The sequence below is a fragment of the Auxenochlorella protothecoides genome, assembly GCF_000733215.1.
Source record: "Auxenochlorella protothecoides strain 0710 unplaced genomic scaffold scaffold108, whole genome shotgun sequence".
NCBI lineage: Eukaryota > Viridiplantae > Chlorophyta > Trebouxiophyceae > Chlorellales > Chlorellaceae > Auxenochlorella > Auxenochlorella protothecoides.
In genome coordinates this window covers 151,547-171,397 of record NW_011934241.1, presented here as the reverse complement: position 1 = coordinate 171,397, position 19,851 = coordinate 151,547, and the positions used below count along the sequence as shown (strand labels likewise).

Below are 19,851 nucleotides of genomic sequence, written 5' to 3'. Positions count from 1 at the left end.
CACTCCCCCCCCCCCTCCCACGCAAACCACCAGACCACCTGGCGCGGGGCCACGCGGGTGCCGGCGCCGCCAGCGGCGCGGCCCTGGCCTCGGCGCTGCACCGCCCCAACGCGCACGGCGGCGCGCTGCACCGTGCGGCGCGGGCGCAGCCGGCCCCGACCCCGGGCAACTCGCAGCACCTCGGCGCGCGCTTCTCCGCCGGCGCGGTGGACGCGGCGGGGCTGGCGGCGCGCGGCCTGGCGGGGGACGCCGCCGCGCGCGTGCGCGCCTCCAAGGGCGGGGGCCCCTGTGGCGCTGCGCGCGGCTCCAAGGACCGCGCCGACCGCGCGACGGTGGAGCAGGTGCTGGACCCGCGTACGCGCATGGTGCTGTTCAAGATGCTCAACCGCGGCGTGTTTGCGGAGATCAACGGCGTGGTGTCCACGGGCAAGGAGGCTAACGTGTACCACGCCACCAACCCCGCGGGCGAGGAGCTGGCCATCAAGGTGTACAAGACCTCGATTTTGGTGTTCAAGGACCGCGACAGGTGGGGGGAAGGGCTTTGGAAGGACAGGAAGGGGGATGGCCAGGTGGGTTGAGTGGGACGCAGGAGGGGAGTGGGAGCAGAAGGCTGCGAGAGCACCCCTTCCCAAACCCCCCAGATGAACAACAACCCCAACCCCAAGATGAAAAACCCAACCAACACCCCTCCCAGGTACGTGGTGGGCGACTCCCGCTTCCAGCGCTACTGCAAGTCCAATCCGCGCAAGATGGTCAAGATGTGGGCGGAGAAGGAGCTGCGCAACCTGGCGCGCCTGCACGCCGCCGGTGTGCGGGCGCCGCAGCCCCTGCAGCTGCGCATGCACGTCCTAGCCATGCAGTTCCTGGGCTCGGGCGGCGTGGCGGCGCCGCGCCTGCGCGATGCGGGGCTGCCCCCGGCGCGCATGCGCCAGGCGTACGGCGAGATGGTGCTGCTCATCCGCACCATGTACCAGAAGTGCCGGCTGGTGCACGCCGACCTCTCCGAGTACAACGTGCTGGTGCACCAGAACGAGCTCTGGATCATCGACGTCAGCCAGAGCGTGGAGCCGGACCACCCCCGCGCCTTTGACTTCCTGCGAGAAGGTGTGGGTGTTCTGTGGGCTTGTCTGGGGGATGGAGAGTAGGGGGGGGGTCTGTGAACTGGGCAGTGGGAAAAGGAAGGCAGGGGCTGTAGCGCTGCGAGCCCCAGCGTCCAAGCCACACCTTCCCCCGCGGTCGCCTCAGACAGCGCCCAGCTGTTCCCCCCCTTCCCACTCACCTCCCCCAACCTCTTGCAGACTGTCTGCATGTGAACGACTACTTTCGACGCCAGGGTGTGGCCACGCTGACGGTGAAGGAGCTGTTTGACTTTGCCGTGGACCCCGCAGTGACCGACGACAACCTGGACGATACCATGGACGCCCTGATGCAGCTGGCTGCCGGGTGAGCCAGACTGGCATGTAGGAGTCTCAGGCAGGGCTAATCCTGACAGACTCGTGTGATTCAGGATGGGGGGTCCCGGAGCCACTCGCCGTCAGCAGCATGTGCTCAGGTGGTCTCGCTCTTGCACACCCGATTGCTGGTTGTCTCGAGACGTCTCTTCATCTAAATCTCTGTCGCTCCCTGCTGACTCTGTGGCCGTTTCACGTGCATCCACCCACCTGGGCGCCATTCAATTCCCTGCAAAACACACCCATCACACCCACTCCCTCATCCGAAACTGCCCCACCCCCGCAGCCGGCCGATCGACACGAGCTCCGCGCCAGACAGCTCAGTGGCGGACGCGGTGTGGGCCCAGGCCTTCATCCCAAAGAAGCTGGACGAGGTGGCCAACCACGAGCGCGACCACGCGCGCCTGCAGGCCGGCGAACCTGTGGAGGGCATCTACTACCAGGCCCTGGCCGGGATGAAGGCTGACATGAGCGGCGCGCGCACGCTGCCGCTCGCGCTGGAGATCGCGGAGGAGAAAGTGGGAGAAAGGCATGACGCTGCGTCCGGCAGCGAGGCCGGGAGCAGCAGCAGCAGCAGCGGCGGCAGTGGCGACAGCAGCGGCAGCGATGCCGAGAGCGGAGACGAGGCCGGCGCCGGGGCGGGGTGGACGGACGGCAAGCCGGCGCAGTCCAAGGAGGAGATCCGGGCGGCACGGCGGGAGCACAAGAAGGCGGTGAAGGAGAGCAACCAGGAGCGGCGGAAGAAGAAGCTGCCCAAGAAGGAGAAGGCGCGGAAGCTCGCAAAGTCCAAGTCTAAGAAGAAATAGGGTGGAGGGAGGAAGCAGACAGGGGAGTGCGGATGCAGCACTGACCTGCCTCGCTTCTTTCCCGCCACAAGCACCCGTTGATATTCGTTGTGATGTGACACAAGTAGAAGGACAGGATGCACCCGTGGAAGCAGGCTACTTGGCGCGCTTGGTCGGGCTCCTCAGTGCCTTCATCACGTCCTCCACAGACTTCTTGCTCAGGAATCGCTGCAGGGGGATGTGCGCGGCGGGGTCCAGGCAATGTCGTGGGGAACACATGCATGGAAACTCAGGGGGGGGGCGCAGCATCTGGCAGTCGGACCAGTGCTCCTGCCGCCGGCCAGGGAGCTGTCCAGCATGCACACACAGGCCCTCCCTCCACCTTCCCTTCCCACACCCCACAGACTCCCCACCGCACCTCGGGGCTGCCCTTGCCCGCGCTGGGCGTGCTGTGCTGGCCGGCGAGGCCGGAGCTGCGTGGCACCTCGCGGTACCTCTCCAGCAGCTGCAGCAGGCGTGGGGCTTGGATGCCGGGCACGCCCTGGGGCCCCAGCCGCCCAAACACCAGGGCCTCGGCGAAGAGGCACACCGGGGCCAGGGGCTCGGGGTCGGCCCCCGCCCGTTCCACGACGGCCCGAAGGCCGCCCACGTCCGACAGCAGGCGCAGCATGCCAAACATGTTGATGGCCGGGGCGGCGCCCAGCGCGCGCAGCAGGGACTCCGAGACCATGCCCAGGTAGGCTGCCAGCACCCGCCCCGCGATCGACTCGGGCAGCGTGCGCAGCGCCAGACTGTGCGCCTCCTGATCGGTTGTACAGGAAGGGGCGGCAGGGCTGGGAGAAGAGTACAGATGGAGTGTGGTGAGGAGGGGTGGGAAGACCACCTACCTCTCCGCACAATGGACAAGGTTCCACAACACTGACCCCCGGCAGAGCAGCTGGGCTATCCAACTCGAACACGGGCACTGCGTGGCGGAGCCGGGGCAGGTCCGACGCTCACTGACTTACCCACCCGCCGCCTCTCCTCCAACTTCCCCTCCCCCCTCACACAAGCCAGTCCAGGCCTTGCCTTGAACTGCGCGATGAGGTCCAGCATGAACTCGCTGTGCTGGCCCTTGGAGCCCTGGGGCTTCGCAGGGGCCCAGTCCAGGGCCGCCGCTCCGGCCAGGGCGGGCCCGGCCCCCCTTTCCAGTGCCTCGGCCAGGCACCGCTCCGCGGCTTCCAGCACGCCAGACCAGAGGCCGCCGGGCTGCGTGCCTGGCGCAACTGGGGTCGCTGTGCCATCGCCGTGCTGTGGCAAAATCGCGATCGCAGCCAGAGGTCTGTAAGCGGGGCGATTGTCAGTGTGTGGGTCTCGGTGCGTCGCTGTGGGGTGCTCGGCAGTGCTGCGAAACCTACACCGCGCTGGGCCCCACTCAGACTATGCCCCTGGGCCCAAATGAGCCCAGCGGGTGTTTGCCACGCGATCACCAATCCCCAAACAGCCACATGGCTTCCAGTCCATTTTCCCCACAAGAATACACAATGCACCCCCCACCTTGCCAGGAGATCGGCCAGCGCCTCCCACCCCCCCGCCCCGACCTCGAGCGCCGCCAGGCTGGCGACGAGCTGCGCGGCGGCCGCCATGCTGATGCCGGGGGCCCCTTGGCCTAGCACACCAACCAGGTGCTCTTCCCAGGCGTGCAGCAGCGCCTCGCGCGTCAGCGCCGCCGTCCAGGCCCGAGCAGCCAAGCTCACCTCCTCCGGCGCCAGCACGTCCCGCGCAGCGCGCGCCCAGCGCGCCGCCGCGGCGCGGCACGTGGCGGCCTGTGCCGGCACCGCCGCTGAGAAGGGCGTGGGCCGGGGTAGGGATCGCGGGCCATCCCCGGCCCCGTCGGGGCGGAAGGACAGTGGCAGGCCCAGGGCTTTCAGCCCCACCGCGTCCGCCGGCTCGCTGAGCTGGAACGCCGACCCCGCGGCGGGGCCGACCATGGAGGCCCGGACCTCCGCGCCGGCCGCGGCCACGATGCGCTCGCCCAGGGAGGACAGGAGGGAGGCAAGGACCGGCTCCACCACGCCCCTGCCCTCGGGGCCTGCGTGGAGGGGTGGACACCGGAGTGGGGAGCATCTGGGTCACCCCGCGTCGGTGCTCAAGCGATGCAGCGCCATGATGCGCCAGGTGCCAGGCCTGCCCGGCCCACGCGGCACCGGCAACGGCATCAGGCAGGGATCCAGCTTGCAGAAGCGCAGGACTCCCGAACCCACTTGCTCACCCAGTGCGCCACGAGCCAGGCACAGCAGGTCCCGCAGCGCCTCCAGCTCTGTGATCCCCACCCCAGGGTCGTGGCACAGCACCCCCGCCAAGGAGGACAGCATGTTCTGCGCCAGCTGGCGCCCACTGTCTTGCCCCTTGCCGGGCCGGAGCTCGGAGCACGCGCGTGCTGCGGCCGCGTCGATCAGCAGATGCCCCATTGTCTGCGGAAAGGGAGGGTGTGAGGGGTTTGAGTTCTCATTCTCCCACCAGACAATGCTCAGGCTTGAGTTGTTGGGAGAGCATTACATGAGTGGGCCAGGGGCATGGTGCAGGGCAGCGGCGTGAAGCCCTGGGGGCCACATTGCTCAGGGTTGGGCGGCGGCAAGCGTTTTGGGGACCAGCCTCACAGCGGCGTTCCCGTATTCCCCAGCGCCTTGGTCAACCCCTTGGCACCCCAGGATCACTCACCGCATGCAGGAGTGCTGCAGCATGCTCGACGGCATCTGGCCCAGCTCCCGGCTGCAGCGCAGCTATGTCGGCCTCCAGCTGCTGCCGCCGGTTATCCCAAAAGTACTGGGCAAGGGCCTGGGACTGGCCTCTGAGGGAGTAGACCGCCGCCAGATGGCACAGGGTCGCCGTGTCCAATTGTGCGACGCACGCATCTGCTGCAAAATAGGAGGGAGGGGGGTGGAGAGAAGTGGTTTGTGTGGATGACATCGACCAAACCAGGCAGGCATCCAGGGTTATACAGTCAGCAGGGACAAGCACATCCAAAGACCGTCCTGAGGACGGGCCATGAATGCATTCGGCTGGTAAGCCCAAATCAAGGTTGAGGGGACCCGAGCGACGGGCTCCCACTGCTCAGACCAACACTGTGCAGGAAGCTCGCTCCCCATTCATACACACTCTGGTTGAGATCCATTCCAGGTGCCCCCTCGGGTACACCGCACAGGCATGCATACGCCACCGCGCCTAGCTCCCAAACCCCAACATCCTCTGCCCTCAGCGCTCATCCCTTCCACTTGCCTGGCCCGGCAGGTCTGGGCTGGGGCAGCTCCGGGAACTCCACCATGTCGGGGTTCAGCAGCTCCTGTCCGGGACGTACAAGGAGGGGCGCAGGCTCGCCGGGCAGCCCCGGCCCAAGGTCCAGGGCTGCATCGCGGGGAAGAAACCGGGAGACCACCTCCTGCTGCGCCGTCAGGAGCGCCAGTGCATGTGTATGCCGGGCACCTGCGTCGTGTATGGCCTGAGCACCGACCCTAGGAGCCAGGCGCCTCGCCTGGGCCTATCGGGGCAGGAAAGGGCGGCAATGACCATGCGGGCGCCCTGGATGTAACACTGGGCGCTACAGCACTGGCTGCCTCTGTGCCATGTTGTCTGACTCCCAGCGACAAGGAAAACATGACAATAAATCCAGCAGAAGGAACATCGCATCCTCACCAGCCAGGAGTTGATGCTGGACTGCACGGCAGTGACGATGCCCTGCCGCAGGGCTGCTGCCTGGCTGCTCAGCGCCGACTCGGCAGCCGTCGCCGAGCCCGTGGGGACCTCGCCCAAGAGGCAGTAAGCGCGGTACAGCTTCCCGCCCGCTTCGGCCTGGACAGCATGCAGGCACAGGCTCCAGCCAGCCACCAGCCGGTCCGTGAGGGACTGCAGCGAGGCCAGCCGCGCCATGGTCCCCTGCCAGGAGAGCAGGGAGTCGTGCAGGGTCAGGTACTGGGATCCGAGGGCCTGGTATTGACTGTTGTTAGCCTGCACGGCTCGCTTCAGATCCTTCAGGTCGCCCTGGAGGGGGCCCAACTGGGCAAGCGCTGTAGCAATCTCCATGCCATGCCGACTGTGTTGGGAAGAGGGAAGGGTTTTCAGGCATGACCAAGAACATCTACTGTACGGCCCGGGAAGAGAGGTTTCAGGGCACACTCCTGGGCACTCCTGAGTCCATCTCCTCGCCAGACTGCACCTGCATATGTCCTGGATCTCCATCTCCCGGTCCTCAGAGACCTCCTGAAGGGCCTCCAGCACGGATTCTAGAACATTCCCCCCCGGGAAGCCATCGTCGTCTCCCAAGCTGGTGGTCACGGTGTCGGTGTCGGGGCCAGATGGGGCGGGCAGGAAGCGGGAGGGATCGGTGGCAAACACCAGGCGCACAAGATGAGAGGTATCACCGGAGTCTAGCGCCTGATCAATGGCGTCCATCAGACCGTGGCGGCCCAGGCCGTTGGCTGCCATAGTCAGGAAGCCCACTCCAAGATCACTTGCCCCTCTGACAGACCAGTGTCATGGCTGGCCTTGGTTTCACATGGTTGAGGAATGGCGATGGGATATTTCTTCATAACACAGCGTACATAGGTATAGTTACACTCTACACAATGCTTCTTCCGACGCATGTTGGACTTCGTCTTCCTGAGTCAGCACACGGCGAGGCGCAGGCGCGATGAGGGGTCCAGAAGAGACCGGCGAGGGATACAATGCAGGCATCGCCTCAGGACTTTGAGCTTTGCTAGTTGATAGAGGTACACGGTCAAGCTATTTTGACGTCGGATCGCGCCCTCTCCAAATCACTAGCAAGGAAAGCCGGTTCGCCATGCCCGCAGTCCCGAGTGATATCAAGCCCCTGTTGGAGAAGAAAGCGACCTTCGAGCAGGGTGTAGAACGCTTGAAGGATCTACTGCCCACCTCGGGCGGATCGGTGGTCGATGATCCGGCCTATTCAGTGCTCCTTGCACGCGTCCACACCCTCCTCCAGAGCCGGTACAACTCCACCGCTTTCTGGGCGCGGGCACAGACTCTTTACCGCGCCGCGCTCGCGTCGGACAGGAGTGGGAACCTCGCCACCCAGCTGAGGGGGTACCTGGCGTCCTGTGCTGCGCACCTGGAGGACGAACCGGGCACAGCGACACTGGCTGCGGCGCCCCCGCCATTTTCCTTCCAGGGCTTGCTGTCCCATGCTGAGCCTGCAGCAGGGCCGGAATCAAGTCCACAGAGTGCAGCGGCGCTCGAGGCTCTAATGGCGCACCTGCAGCAGATGCAGAATGGGGCCCTGGGCGCCACCGTGGAGGGCCCGGAGCCACACCTCTTGGATGCGGACCTCTTGCAGGCCCTGGAGGACAGCATGGCTGACGTGCCGCGCGGCGCGCCCCCTACCAGCGCAACTGTGGTGCAGTCCCTGCCCAAGGAGGTCCTGACGCCATCACGCTTGGTCGAGCTGGGCGGCGCCGGCACCCGTTGCCCTGTGTGCATGTGAGACCGGGGGACCCTGTGGGGGTTGAGCGCCCTGGGGCAGGGGAGGGAGTCATTGAGAGGATGAACGTGTTTTATGGGGTTCTGGCTAGCCCTCCTGGCGCTCTGAACCCCCTCTGCGGTGAAGCAAAGCCTGTGAGCGACCAGCTTCCTCCAGTCTGCATGTGCACAGATGCTCATGCTCCCTGCCCTTCTGCAATCCCCAGGGAGGAGCTGGAGGTGGAAGACACGGTGCAGGCCTTGCCGTGTGGCCACGTGTTTCATCTCCCCTGCCTGGCGCCATGGCTGAAGGAGCACAACTCCTGCCCAACCTGCAGGTAGCAGCCAGCGTGCAGCGTGGATGTGTTTATTCTGATTTCAGAGCTCTGGAGGTGCCTGCCACCCTCACACGTACAGTGTACTGTCCTGGGGGGTGTCCTTGCGATGACTGTACCCAGCGGAGTGCCCGCCACCTCATCCACCGTCCATGTTCCTGTGACAGGCACGAACTGCCAACCGATGATGCTCGGTACGAGAGGGAGCGGCAGGAAGCTGAAGACCAGAAAGGGGCCGCCAACGCCGTCAGTCACTCGGAGTTCATGTACTTGTAGGAAGACTGTGCAAGGGAGTCCCAACCTGCCCACTCATGCCGCGCACCAGTACACTATGTCAAACAGGTCCCTCCATGCCATGTGCGATGTGGAATATCTTCTGTACTCTGACGGCGCTAAGCTTTGTTATGTGCATGACTGGACTTTGCAGGCGCGAGACCGCTGCAGATGCAAACTTGCTCGTGCGCCTGATGACAACCCTAATACGGGAAGACTTGTTTTCCTGCCGGTCACGTAACCACGTGGGGGCGTCCCCCACGGAGGAGATCAATGTGCATTCCCAAAAGGTAAGCGTTGCTGCAAAATCGCTGTGTGAGGAGCCATTACGACACGAATCCTCAGTTTGCCTGACCGTCCAAGTAGACAATCGCCAAGTGCTTACTGCGATCACAGTCCTCGGTGAAAACGTGCATACCGAGTGGTCGACCGAAGTTTGGGCAAGGCGTACAGCAGACAACCGTCAGGACCTGAATCAATTTCTGGTCCAAAACCATGGCAATTGACAAAGAGTCAGAGGGGAACGACTACGAGGTCCTGTTGTGGTCAGGTAAGCCCCGCGCCCCAGCAGCCGGGGCAACTCTCCCTAGCGTGCAGACGTATAAGCATTGTAGTCCGCATCGCCACCCAAACCACCTTCCACCTCCCAACCGGCTCCTCTGAAGATTTCGGAGGCCCCGATTTCCTCGCTACTTGGAGGCGGGAGCTGGAGAATGCGGGCCTTACCATCGTCGAAGCCAAGCTAGGGGTAGACTTGGAAAAGGTCCGCTACGTGGTTTGCTTCAACCCTCCCGATGGACTGCTGGCCCAATGCCCAAACTTGAGACTGATCCACTCCATGGGCGCGGGGATCACGCACCGCATGCTGCGGGACGAGGTCTGCCCCACGCATGTGCCCATGGTGAGGGTGGTGGACCCCCTGATGGCACAGCGCATGGCCACCTTCTGCATGTGGGCGGTCATCAACGTCCAGCGCAAATGGTCAGGCTGGGGTGGAGGGGTTTGAGGAGATTCTAGAACACTATGGTGGTAGTTGAGGGCAAAGCGGGGATGCTGGCAATGTGCATGGACCTGCAGCTGCTTGACTGCGTTGTCCCTTCATCCAAGCCATTATGGCTTGCCAAGCTAAGGCCTTGCAGCCACACTCATGATGCAAAACCAAATTCCTCCCTGCAGTGACGCATACTTAGAAGCCCAAAAAGACTGCCGTTGGGACAAGAGTGTCGAGAATTTTACCATTCGGGACAATAGCAGCGTGCGCGTCGGCATTCTTGGCCTCGGCAACCTGGGAGCCGCCACGGCCACCCTCCTCCTGGCGGCTGGGTACCCCGTCTCCGCCTGGACGCGAAGTGCACGAGCCAATGACCAGAAAAACGCGCGCATATCCTACTACCATGACCGAGAAGGCCTTTTTGAGCTGGCCCGAGAGGCTCAGATTCTCATCTGCCTGCTCCCGCTCACGGACGAGACGGCCGGCCTTCTGGACGCCCGCCTGTTCGCCACCCTGCCTCCGGGGGCCGCGATCATCAACGTCGCCCGCGGGGGGCACGTGGTGGACGTCGACCTGATTCAAGCCCTGGATTCAGGGCATCTGTCCGCCGCGATCTTAGATGTCTTCCACGAGGAGCCTCTGCCGAAGACCTCGCCCCTGTGGACCCACCCCCGAGTCCGCGTGTTCCCCCATGTCTCCTCCGTGACCCAGCGCCAGGAGGCGGTCCGGCAAATGAAGGAGAACTTCGACTCAATGGATGCTGGCACCGACATTCCGCGCGACAGGTTCATTGTGCGATCGCGCGGGTACTGAGCGCGGGGGAGGGAGGACGGCAGCACCTTGTCACATCACCTTGAACGACTCAATTGCCATGAGCGCTACGCGCATATGACGCTTCCTCTCTAGGGGATGTAACAAAGTTGTGAACAGAATACAGTGCAGATCAGGTGCATGTGCAGAAGGGTAAGAGTACGTGGGTTTGAAGCTCGATCCAATTACCCTTCCAGCACCAGCAGCCAGCCTGGACCACAGCCAGGACTGTCTGCGTCGCACCAGGGGTCCAGCCGGACCCCTGGATCCCGGTGCAGGCCGGCTTGTCAAGTGTGCGTGGGCAAGACTTGACCGATCGCGGGGCGATACGGCCCATTGCTGACGAAGGCCAGCCCCGTGCCGGTGGCTACCGGCGCCAGGCCTTGCTCGGCGAGGAACCCGGCGTTGTGGAAGCGCGACAGGTGGCGCGCCCCGCCGTCGCACAGCACGGTCACGATCGTTGCTCCCGGGCCCAGCAGGCGCGCGGCCTTGACCGCGCCCACGCAGTTCATGGCGGCGGAGGAGCCGACGAAAAGGCCGTCGTTGCGCAGGAGGTAGGCCGCCATCTCCACGGCTTCCGTGTCAGAGCCCTGAAAAGCGCCGTCTACGAGGGCGCGGCCAAAGTTGGCCGTCTGGCGGTTGATCCCGATGCCCTCGGTGATGGTGTCGGCGGGGTGGCGCAGCCGCCGCCCCTCCGCCTCCTCGCGCGTGAACATCACGCCCCGTGTCACCTGCGGAGTTGTCGGGAGCGGGGCGGGGGTATGGGGCTGTTCTTTCCGGGTAGGAGGGCAATGAGGAGGACGGAAATGGGTGGGGAAGGTGGGCGGGGGGAAGATGGGCGTGCCCAGGAACGTGCCTTGACATAATGTGGGCACAAGCTTAAATGGGAAATACTCCTCAGGAGGATGGGATTTGATGATGCCCCTCCTCCTCTGTGGCATTCCCGCCGCACAGGCAACTCATCCAAAGCCTTCCAGTCTCCCAGCACAGACCTTGTTGAAGAGTCCGCTGCCGGGCGGGTCGATGAGGAAGACTTTGACCCTGGAATTGGCGGCCTTGAGCGCACACGACACCCCTGCTAATGTGCCCCCCGTCCCCGCGCCAGAGACAAATGCGTCCAGCATTCCGTCCGTCTGCGCCAGGATCTCACGCCCTGCGTGGAGCCAGGGGAGACCCAGGATGGGTGGGAGAAGGGCGGTGAGGAGCGCTCCAAGATGGTATAGATCGAAGATGGGTGCACCCCACCAGTATCCAGCGCGGTATATGCACACCCATGCTTGTCTCCTTCCCATGCACAGTCGAGGAGCTGCAGCAAACCCGGCTCATCCTCCACGCCAGAGTCCACCATGAAACCCACACAGCCCTGGCCCCCCCCTCACCGGTCCGGAGGTGTGCCCTGAAGTTGGCCAGGTTCTCAAACTGATTCGCAAACACCGCCCCCTCCCGCTCCGCAGCGGCGCGCCGCGCCACATTCACAAAGTGGTCGGGGTGGGCGATGGACACGGGGCGCATCCGTCGCACCTCAGCCCCCAGCGTGCGCAGCGTGTCCGCCTTCTCCCGCGCCGCGTCATCTGGCATGGCCACGAAGGCGCCGCAGCCCGCGGCCCGGGCGCACAGCGCCAGGGACACGCCTGTGGAGCCGGCGGTGCCCTCCGTGACGGTGCCGCCGGGGCGCAGCGCACCGCTGGCGAGGGCCTCCTCCAGGATCTGGGCGGCCACCCGGTCCTTGACCGAGCCGCCAGGGTTCAGGAACTCCGCCTTGGCCAGGATCTTGGGGGGGAGGAGGTGCTGCACGATCTGGACAGCAGAGTATCGAAGCCAAGACAGAGGACCATCCCGCCAACTTTACTCGGTACTTCCTACAAGAAACCACCGAAACCGACCTCGCAGCCCGTCTCTCGGGACAGGCTCTCTATTCGAACCAGTGGTGTGTTCCCAATGAGCCCCAGCAGGCCATGGCGGATTGGGGGGGGGCCTTGCTGGGAGACCCCAGGCCGCTTCCTCCACACCAGGACAACTGCGACCTGCTCGGGCCAGGCACACGCATAAGCGTTCTGGCGAGAATACAAGATCCAGATCTATAACCTACGTTTGAATCTTCCACTCACCAGAGTTGTGGTGGATCCCAGGAAGGCAGCGGCCACCAAACTCAGAGCTCCGGTCCAGCCCATCCCACCGGGGCGACGTGGGTGTGGACGCAGTGGGGTGGCCGATTAAGCCTCTTCACATCTTGACACCTTCCTCAATACACATTTAAGGAAATGAAACTGGCGAAGATCGAGTCGAGACAGGCTGGTGGTCCCATTCGAGAGTCCCTTCATACGAGACTCCCTCCGAGCGCGCGCGCTCTGAATCGGTGGGGTACAATCCTTGCGTTGTGATCGCACCAGATCGTCGACTCTAGCTCAGCGAGAGCATGCTAGCGCGCCTTCGTCCAGCGTGCTGAATTCACTATTACTATGGATTCCAATATAAACAACCAGACACAACGTCAAAGTGTGCATTTCACAGCCAGGCAAACGTGCGGTCCCGGTGATCTGTGGTAATGGCGCCTTGATGGTGGCACGTCGACCACCGTCATAACCAGGGCTGGGACCTGCATGCTTCGATTCCACGCGCGTGAATATCCCGTTCCACCATACGAAATCTTTCCTATCAAGTGATCGATCCACGAGTTTTCCAATCGGTGCTTCTGCCTGCTGCTCGTGTCGTCGACATGCTGCCGGGCCTGGCGCGCCTGGCTTCGAGGCTCGGAAGCAGGAGCGTGACACACAGAATCTATCTTCACGACCATTTAAATGACTTTACGCCCTGTGCTCGGTACCTCGCGTACCTCGGCACAGCGGTGCTGGCCTCGAGCGCCTTGGTCCAGGTGTCCCACTCCGAGGCCCCTCCCGCCCCCTGCGGCCCCTGCGTCCCCCCCCGTCCGCCGACGGGCCCAGCAACGATGCAACGGCACAGTGGAGGATCTACACTGACATGGGACGGAACCTGGCTGCGCAGGTGGGTTGAACAGCTCGTTGGTTGCGTGGTTTTCTGATCTTTCTGTAGAGAGGTTGCTGTCTGTGGTGCCCTATTTGCGCCTGCGCTCCCTCCTGGCCAGAAGATACAAGCCAACGCTATCAACACACGACACGTACTGCCTCCTCCCCCACTCCCCCCCCCAGGGCCAGCTAGAGGAAGCTGGGCGGTACCTGCGCCGCGCTCTGGAGATGGCGCGCGAGGGCTTCGGCCCACGCGACCCCCACGTCGGCTCCGCAAGCCACAACCTGGCGGAGCTGCTGCGCCTGCGCGGCGAGCTGGCGGCCGCGGAGCCGCTGTACCGCGAGGCGGTGGCCCTACTGATCGAGGCCTACGGCACGGAGGACGTGCGGGTGAGCGCCGCACTGCACACGCTGGGCGTGCTGCACTTCCAGCGCGGCGCCTGGGCCCCCGCCCAGGCCTGCCTGGCCCAGGCGCTGGAGGTGCGGCGGCGCGGCCTGGGCGCCGCGCACGTGGACACGCTGACCACCGGCGCGCTGCTGGCGGAGACGCAGCACGCCGCGGGGCTGGCGCGCGATGCGCTCCGGTCGCTGCGCCTGGTGGTGGAGACGCAGCCGCGCCCGCTGCAGCCCGCGGGCCTGCGCCGTGCCGGGCGGCTGGCGGAGTGGCTCCTGCGCGCAGCGGCGGGGGAGGGCGGCGGTGGGGGGGAGGCAAGCACCGCACTGCTCGAGGAGGCGGGGCGCCACCTGGTTGCGTGCGTAGAGGCCCTGAGCAGCGCTCCGCCCGCCGCACTTCCGGGGCTGTGCCGCGCGGCCGAGGAGCGCGCGGCCTCGCTCCAGGCGCGCGGCTTCCCCGACGCCGCGCGCGCGCTGGCGGCGGCCGTGCTGGAGGCCGCCGAGCGCGAGGCCGGCGGCCGACGGGAGGGCCTGGGCGTGGCCCGGGCGCTGGGCCTGTGCGCCGGCGCGGCAGGGCACCGCGCCGCGGGGCTGGAGGACCCGGCCGCGGTGTGGGCCGCGCGGCGCGAGGCGCTGGCGCTGGCGCGGGAGGCGGCGGGGATCACGGGGCCGCTGCTGGCGGCCGCGGAGCGCGAGGCGGCGGAGGCGCCGGGCCTCTGGCGCCGGCTGTGGGCGCGGGAAACGGAGCTTGAGGGCCTGGCGCGCTGGCGCAGGGTGTGGACCACGCGCATCGCCGCCCTCTCCGCCAGCGTGGCGCTGGGCAGGGCGCAGCTGGCCGCGGAGGGGGGCGCTGGCGCGCAGGCCGGAGAGGCGCAGGCCGGAGAGGCGCAGGCCACGCTGCAGGGCGCGCTGCGCACCGCCCAGCGGTGGCTCGGGGAGGACTCAGGGGCCACTGTGCTGGGTACCGATGCTTTGCTGGAGAAGGAGAGGGCGGCCATCCGAGGCCTGCGCGCCGCGGTGCTGGACCTGCTCCAGGGTGACTCCACCCTCGACGAACGGCCGGCAACTGCCTGACAAAGGGGTGGGCGGACGCGGCAGGCTGGCTGGCGATGTGACCTTGACCCCCGGGGGGCAATGCTCACCGATGCAGGCCAAGCCTCCGCATGCTTTGGTGCCAGTCTCTGGAACTCTGCCTGGACATAGGTTGAGCTCGCCAGCGCTCACCAGGCCTGGGACATTGTTGCGCCGGGAGCCGGCAAACAGCGATGGCCGAGGTGGCCCTGCCCCCGCATGAGCCCCTGGATCCTCAAATGATTCACTTTGCAGCAACGAGCAGTCCTCCACCCCACTTGGGTCACTTGCTGCTCACAGTGGCATTGGCTCCACCTGCAGCTATGCACAGGTCATGGGAGAAATGCAGGAGGCACCTTGCAAGAAGAATGCAGCCGAGTTTTGTAGCCATGTGGAACGAAGCGCAAGCGCTTGCTGGCTCAGAGGGCGATGTTTGGGTGCCGATAGTGTTTGATGAGAGAAGGCTTTCCAGGCAGCAGCCAAGGCCATGAGACCCTGCTCCGCCCTGGAAGAGCGCTCCAGGGAGCAAAACCGTCGACAGATGGTTCGAACACCCCTCAGTTCATGCCCCCTCCCCCATGAGACACTGGGCCATGCTCTCCTCGCCCTCAAGATCCTCTGCCTCCTTGGACCCCGAATCCACGTGCCAGGACAGCGCCAGCACCAGGAGGGTGGAGGAGATGAGGGCGGGGTTCCCCGCCACCCAGCCCATGATGGGCAGGGACAGCACCAACATGCGCAGCCCGGCAGAGAAGTAGAGGGTGCAGGAGTGCATCGAGGTCTGGATGTCGCTGCGCAGGGCGTTGGAGTGCCGTCGCCTGCTCTTCAGCGGTATCATGAAGCCCTGGGGGGCGGGGTGGGGTGGGGGCCCAGGATGACTGCACGTGACAAACGACAGCGAGCAGGATGTGTCTTGACTTCACAGAAGGAGGTGGGGTGGCACCAGGATTGCAGCATGGGCCAGTCGCAGAGTCCAAGCCAGCTTGCACCGAGAGCTGGCCGGTGTATTGGCAGGTTGTGGGGCGCCACAGATTCATGAGCCCGCAGCAGGGCCCAACACACCCGGCGAGTGTGACATCGCACATGCAGGCGGCCCACGGCGGCGCCCTCCCTACCAGGTGCACTGCCAGTCGGACGCTGAGGGAGAGCATGACCAGGGCCAGGAAGAGGACGGCTAGCGCCAGCGTCAGCTTGGTCTGTGTGCTAACCCACTCATGGCCTCTGGGCTCCGGAGCGCTGTCCTTGGTGATGATTGCAACCAAGCGCCCCAAGATCTGGGCCAGCCCCGTGACCATGAGGGTGGCTGGAACAGGGGGGTGGAAGAGATGAGGAGTGTGGGACGGCAGGGGCATTCACGGAGGGTGTGGCCTGACCTAGTGACAGCTGCCGCCTCCTCCCTCACCCTACTCACCTGCTATGATCAGGTTTCGCAGTGTCTGCACGACCAACAGGCTGTCGTCAGGGGAGTTCATGGTTTCCTCCACCCAGGCTCTCCGGATGTGGATGGTCTGGTGCACGCCCGCCAGCACCCGCCTCCCGAAATACCACCCATTGTAGAGGAGCAGGCTGCCGAAACACGCCGCCGCGACCCCGATGTCCGTCCATGGCCCCGAGAAATCCTTCATCGCAGTCTTTACATGCGATGGGCTGGTTTACTTTGCGACGTGCGCCTCCACGTTCCCGTTTGTATGATGACAGCAATTTGGTTCAACTCGAAGCAGCCAGCTGCGTATCAGATTCCAAGGGAGGTAGCCCGGCAGCGCGACATTCCATAATTCAAGTTGGACAGTTGCTATAGGTGCTAGTATGGCAAATCAGTGCCGGTAACATAGCTGTCGCCGCCCGTTGAGTCTGCCAATGAATTCATCAAGCATCTGAATATGGCTTGCACAGTCTGGCGTATTCCTGAGTGTCATGAACATCATCAATACTGCACTACAGCACCAGTCAGGATGCCACTGAATGCTGTCTGGAGGTAGGCAAGGAATACAGCATCCACATGATGTGCTGGCGCAGCATCCATCACCCTGCGGGCTGCGGGACAGTCCTTGCCACGCCAGGTCATGAACCAAATCTCCTGCCTACCAGGTGCCTCATATCCGAATGTGTCAGGCCCAGAACTCCGTCTTTTTTCCAGACTTGGCAACCGTCTCCTTCACCGTGTTGGGATCCGCGCTGCCCAGCACGGTCACCTTTTGCTTTGCCAGGTCGATGTCCACCTTTTCCACACCCTCCAGATTGCCCAGGACACGCCGCACCGCTCCCGCACACCCCTGATTGCATATTGGGATGTCAAACGTAATCCACAGAACGATCGCTATCACTCGCAGGCCGCACCCGGACGTGTACCAGCACGAAACCTCACCTCGCAGGCCATGGCCACCCGCAGCTGCGTCTCGGGCATGGCTACTGAGTCAAAATATGAAGACTTCTACCTACATATTGGAGTATGGTAGATTGAGCGTTTGAATGCTCCGAACATTAGAGTCGTACGAGCAGTGGTGCTGGCTATCAGCCAACCTGTGAAGGGTCTCGTGCCACTCCCTTTAGGGATTCCTCACCGTGCGGAGGGGCAAGGACTCCACGCCAGCTTCCTCGGTCGCTCCTCTGATCCTCGAAAATCCTGTTGGAAGAGCACCGGCCTAATGCTCGGACGAGATAATCTCGGAACCCGCAACCGTGCTATGCGTGAGTCGCGCCACGAAGACGTCCACATGCATGGTGACGACGTTCCCACGGCTCCCTCTTACCGTCGCATTGCCAGCCTGCAGCCGATACACGCTCGATACTGGCACATTACTTTGTACATTTGGACACAGCTGTCTTGGGCCTGAGGGGGGGCTGACTTACGTGCACCACCCCTCTTCCGGGGATGTGTGAGGGACAGCCTGCCACCAAGAGGGCCAAAAGGGACTGCAGAGCCGAGGGTCTGGGCAGCCTAGCGGTTCTGAATGATGAGTGCATTATTGATGTATTGCACCTCCTCTCGGGTCGCTACCTCGCGCAATTGGCGGCAGTAAGCCGGTGCCTCTACTTCTACACTGCTCACAACGAGCTCTGGAAGGGCCTAGTGCTAGAGGTGGGTGGAGGGCGTCGCTGAGGGTGCTCTCGTGGTGGTCAGGCTCATGTTCATGCCACTGTTCGGTCGTCGGCGTCTGTCGCTTGTCACTGCCTGTGGCTTTGAACTACCCACCTCCTGTAGACGCTGGGCGATGCATGGACCTTCCGCGACAGCTGGAAGGAAACATACGCCTGGCATGTCTGCCCTGGGCACAGGCCTTACGCGCCGCCGCGCCCCCTGAACCCCAGGGGCTTTCACTCTGAGTTCCTGTACCGCTCCTGGCTCTGCGCCCACATGGCGATCGACAGCGCCTGGCTGGAAACGGAGAACGTGCCGCGCAGGTCTGGCCTCACCCTGCAGCAGTTCCGGGAGGAGTACGAGCTGCCCAACCGCCCGGTCATCCTCACAGATGTGGTGAGCGCCGTATCGTGGGGAGGGGTGTGGAGGACCGCCGTGTGCCTGGGGTGGGACCAGGCCCTGCCTCTGACGCCACCCCATGTCCCAGGGCACGGAGCGATGGCACCCGACCTCCACCATCCTCACTCTCAACCCCTTGTACATGTTCAGGTCACCAAGTGGCCGGCCATGCAGAAGTGGGGCAGGGAGTATCTGGCGGAGAAGTTGGCCGGGCACAGCGTGCTCGTCGGGGACGCGCCCATGTCGTTCGAGGGGTACTGCGCCTACGCCGACGCCCAGAGTGACGAGCTGCCGCTCTACCTCTTTGACAAGGGGTTTGCGGAGCGCTGCCCCGACCTGGGTGCCGACTACCAGGTGCCGGCATGTGCACATGGGGGGGGGGTCTCTGCCCGGGCTGGCGGCGGCTGCAGCCCAGCACAGGCACTCCTGCTGCCACTGCAGATGCTGGGGCTTACGTGCCTCTTCGATACCCATCCTCCTCCCGGCCTCAAAACCCTCCCCACCACCACACACATCCATCCAGGTGCCCGAGGTATTCAGCGAGGACCTCTTTGCGGTCCTGGGCCCCGGCCGGCCGGACCACCGCTGGCTGATCGTCGGCCCTGCCCGCAGCGGGTCCACCTTCCACCAGGACCCCAACGCGACCTGCGCCTGGAACGCCGTGGTGCGGGGCTCCAAGAAGTGGGTCATGTACCCGCCCCACGCCACCCCGCCGGGCGTGCGGCCCTCCGCCGACGGCGCCGATGTGGCCTCGCCCGTGTCCCTGACCGAGTGGTTTCTCTCCTTCTACGAACACCGCGCGGCGGGGGGGCGGGCGCCGGCGGAGTGCGTGGTCCGCCCCGGCGAGGTGCTCTTCGTTCCCCGCCAGTGGTGGCACCTGGCCATCAACCTTGAGGTGGGAAGCCGGGCGGAATGTGCTGAGTGTGTGGGGTCCCATGCTGTGTGACTGGGCTGGTACTGCACTGGGCACCACCTGCGGTGGATGCGGGCCAATACCAAGGTCAAACCACATGGCCTTCAGCACCAGCCCCAGGCCTCAACACCCCGTGCCCTTGCATGCCATGACCGCAGGAGAGCATAGCCGTCACCCAAAACTACGTGAGCACTGCGAATCTGCGGCACGTCCTGGCCTTCCTTTCCTCCCGGAACCCCGCCCTGGTGTCCGGGCTGGAGGGCGACGAGCGGCGGGCCTCCCTGCACGACGACTTCCTCGCCGCGCTGAAGGAAGTGAGGCCCCAAGCGCTGGCCGACTCTGCCGCACTGGAGGCAGAGCAGCTGAGTCGAGCACAGGTGCATGCGCAGCTGAATGGGCTTTGGGCAGGGCTTTTGCTGGAGCGATGGGTGGTGAAGAGAGCACCTGTCGACCTCACGGCTCAGTCCCGGCCGGCCCCTGGGCTCTCCCCTGTTGTCCTGTCGGCTCCTTGGCTGGATAGCAAAGAACCAGATGCTAATTACAAATGTGCTGTAGTGGAGTTTCTTTGGGGGGTGGGAGATGTATCTGACAAATGTGGGTTAGGCAGGCTGCTGGAAGCGCTGGGGCCTGCCGAGGCAGTGCTTGCAAAGGGGTCCTATTATGAGTCCTCTGGCCAAACACACTCCTGCAGGCCACACACAAGCTTTCTTCAATGTTCCGGGAGGGGAGAATGGGAGAATCGTCCAACCTCACCTCCCCGGACCAGGGTGCCACGCCGGCCTTCAGGTTCGGCTTTGCGTAGCGGTGTGGCAAAAAAGGGGACGAAAGAGTGGAGAACTACAAGCAGTGACGAATGGGGGGAGGGAGGAGGGGTGACAGCGTCAGGACGACAGGAGTCGATGGGGTATGTGGGTGC

General features: G+C 64.5%; 10 protein-coding genes across 10 annotated transcripts; 5 read left to right on the top strand and 5 right to left on the bottom strand.

The window, feature by feature from the left end:
• Window positions 1-362: 362 nt before the first annotated feature.
• F751_0529 (Serine/threonine-protein kinase RIO1) lies at window positions 363-2,257 on the top strand (the record flags this gene model as incomplete). The annotated part of the gene is made up of 4 exons (XM_011400096.1): window positions 363-526; window positions 695-1,104; window positions 1,299-1,443; window positions 1,738-2,257. The coding sequence occupies 4 exons, from the start codon at window positions 363-365 to the stop codon at window positions 2,255-2,257; spliced, it is 1,239 nt and encodes a 412-aa protein (XP_011398398.1).
• A 135-nt stretch (window positions 2,258-2,392) lies between these two features.
• F751_0528 (putative exocyst complex component 6) lies at window positions 2,393-6,697 on the bottom strand (the record flags this gene model as incomplete). Its single annotated transcript, XM_011400095.1, has 8 exons — window positions 2,393-2,464; window positions 2,655-3,038; window positions 4,153-4,307; window positions 4,488-4,689; window positions 4,937-5,130; window positions 5,699-5,753; window positions 5,909-6,305; window positions 6,429-6,697. 8 exons carry the CDS (start codon window positions 6,695-6,697, stop codon window positions 2,393-2,395), a joined length of 1,728 nt encoding a protein of 575 aa, XP_011398397.1.
• A 355-nt stretch (window positions 6,698-7,052) lies between these two features.
• On the top strand, window positions 7,053-8,298 carry F751_0527 (E3 ubiquitin-protein ligase AIP2; the record flags this gene model as incomplete). Its single annotated transcript, XM_011400094.1, has 3 exons — window positions 7,053-7,708; window positions 7,915-7,953; window positions 8,190-8,298. The coding sequence occupies 3 exons, from the start codon at window positions 7,053-7,055 to the stop codon at window positions 8,296-8,298; spliced, it is 804 nt and encodes a 267-aa protein (XP_011398396.1).
• Window positions 8,299-8,841: 543 nt separating this feature from the next.
• On the bottom strand, window positions 8,842-9,024 carry F751_0526 (hypothetical protein; the record flags this gene model as incomplete). Its single annotated transcript, XM_011400093.1, has 1 exon — window positions 8,842-9,024. The coding sequence occupies one exon, from the start codon at window positions 9,022-9,024 to the stop codon at window positions 8,842-8,844; it is 183 nt and encodes a 60-aa protein (XP_011398395.1).
• A 109-nt stretch (window positions 9,025-9,133) lies between these two features.
• F751_0525 (Glyoxylate/hydroxypyruvate reductase A) lies at window positions 9,134-10,099 on the top strand (the record flags this gene model as incomplete). Its single annotated transcript, XM_011400092.1, has 2 exons — window positions 9,134-9,276; window positions 9,472-10,099. The coding sequence occupies 2 exons, from the start codon at window positions 9,134-9,136 to the stop codon at window positions 10,097-10,099; spliced, it is 771 nt and encodes a 256-aa protein (XP_011398394.1).
• Window positions 10,100-10,383: 284 nt separating this feature from the next.
• Window positions 10,384-12,267, bottom strand: F751_0524 (Cysteine synthase 2; the record flags this gene model as incomplete). Its single annotated transcript, XM_011400091.1, has 4 exons — window positions 10,384-10,827; window positions 11,089-11,249; window positions 11,476-11,866; window positions 12,205-12,267. 4 exons carry the CDS (start codon window positions 12,265-12,267, stop codon window positions 10,384-10,386), a joined length of 1,059 nt encoding a protein of 352 aa, XP_011398393.1.
• An 808-nt stretch (window positions 12,268-13,075) lies between these two features.
• F751_0523 (Nephrocystin-3) lies at window positions 13,076-14,547 on the top strand (the record flags this gene model as incomplete). Its single annotated transcript, XM_011400090.1, has 2 exons — window positions 13,076-13,099; window positions 13,264-14,547. 2 exons carry the CDS (start codon window positions 13,076-13,078, stop codon window positions 14,545-14,547), a joined length of 1,308 nt encoding a protein of 435 aa, XP_011398392.1.
• Window positions 14,548-15,106: 559 nt separating this feature from the next.
• Window positions 15,107-16,169, bottom strand: F751_0522 (hypothetical protein; the record flags this gene model as incomplete). The annotated part of the gene is made up of 3 exons (XM_011400089.1): window positions 15,107-15,388; window positions 15,660-15,847; window positions 15,956-16,169. 3 exons carry the CDS (start codon window positions 16,167-16,169, stop codon window positions 15,107-15,109), a joined length of 684 nt encoding a protein of 227 aa, XP_011398391.1.
• A 483-nt stretch (window positions 16,170-16,652) lies between these two features.
• On the bottom strand, window positions 16,653-16,948 carry F751_0521 (Copper transport protein ATOX1; the record flags this gene model as incomplete). The annotated part of the gene is made up of 2 exons (XM_011400088.1): window positions 16,653-16,817; window positions 16,910-16,948. The coding sequence occupies 2 exons, from the start codon at window positions 16,946-16,948 to the stop codon at window positions 16,653-16,655; spliced, it is 204 nt and encodes a 67-aa protein (XP_011398390.1).
• Window positions 16,949-17,416: 468 nt separating this feature from the next.
• F751_0520 (F-box protein) lies at window positions 17,417-19,737 on the top strand (the record flags this gene model as incomplete). Its single annotated transcript, XM_011400087.1, has 6 exons — window positions 17,417-17,623; window positions 17,747-18,019; window positions 18,173-18,376; window positions 18,546-18,917; window positions 19,094-19,249; window positions 19,627-19,737. The coding sequence occupies 6 exons, from the start codon at window positions 17,417-17,419 to the stop codon at window positions 19,735-19,737; spliced, it is 1,323 nt and encodes a 440-aa protein (XP_011398389.1).
• Between the last annotated feature and the right edge of the window lie 114 nt (window positions 19,738-19,851).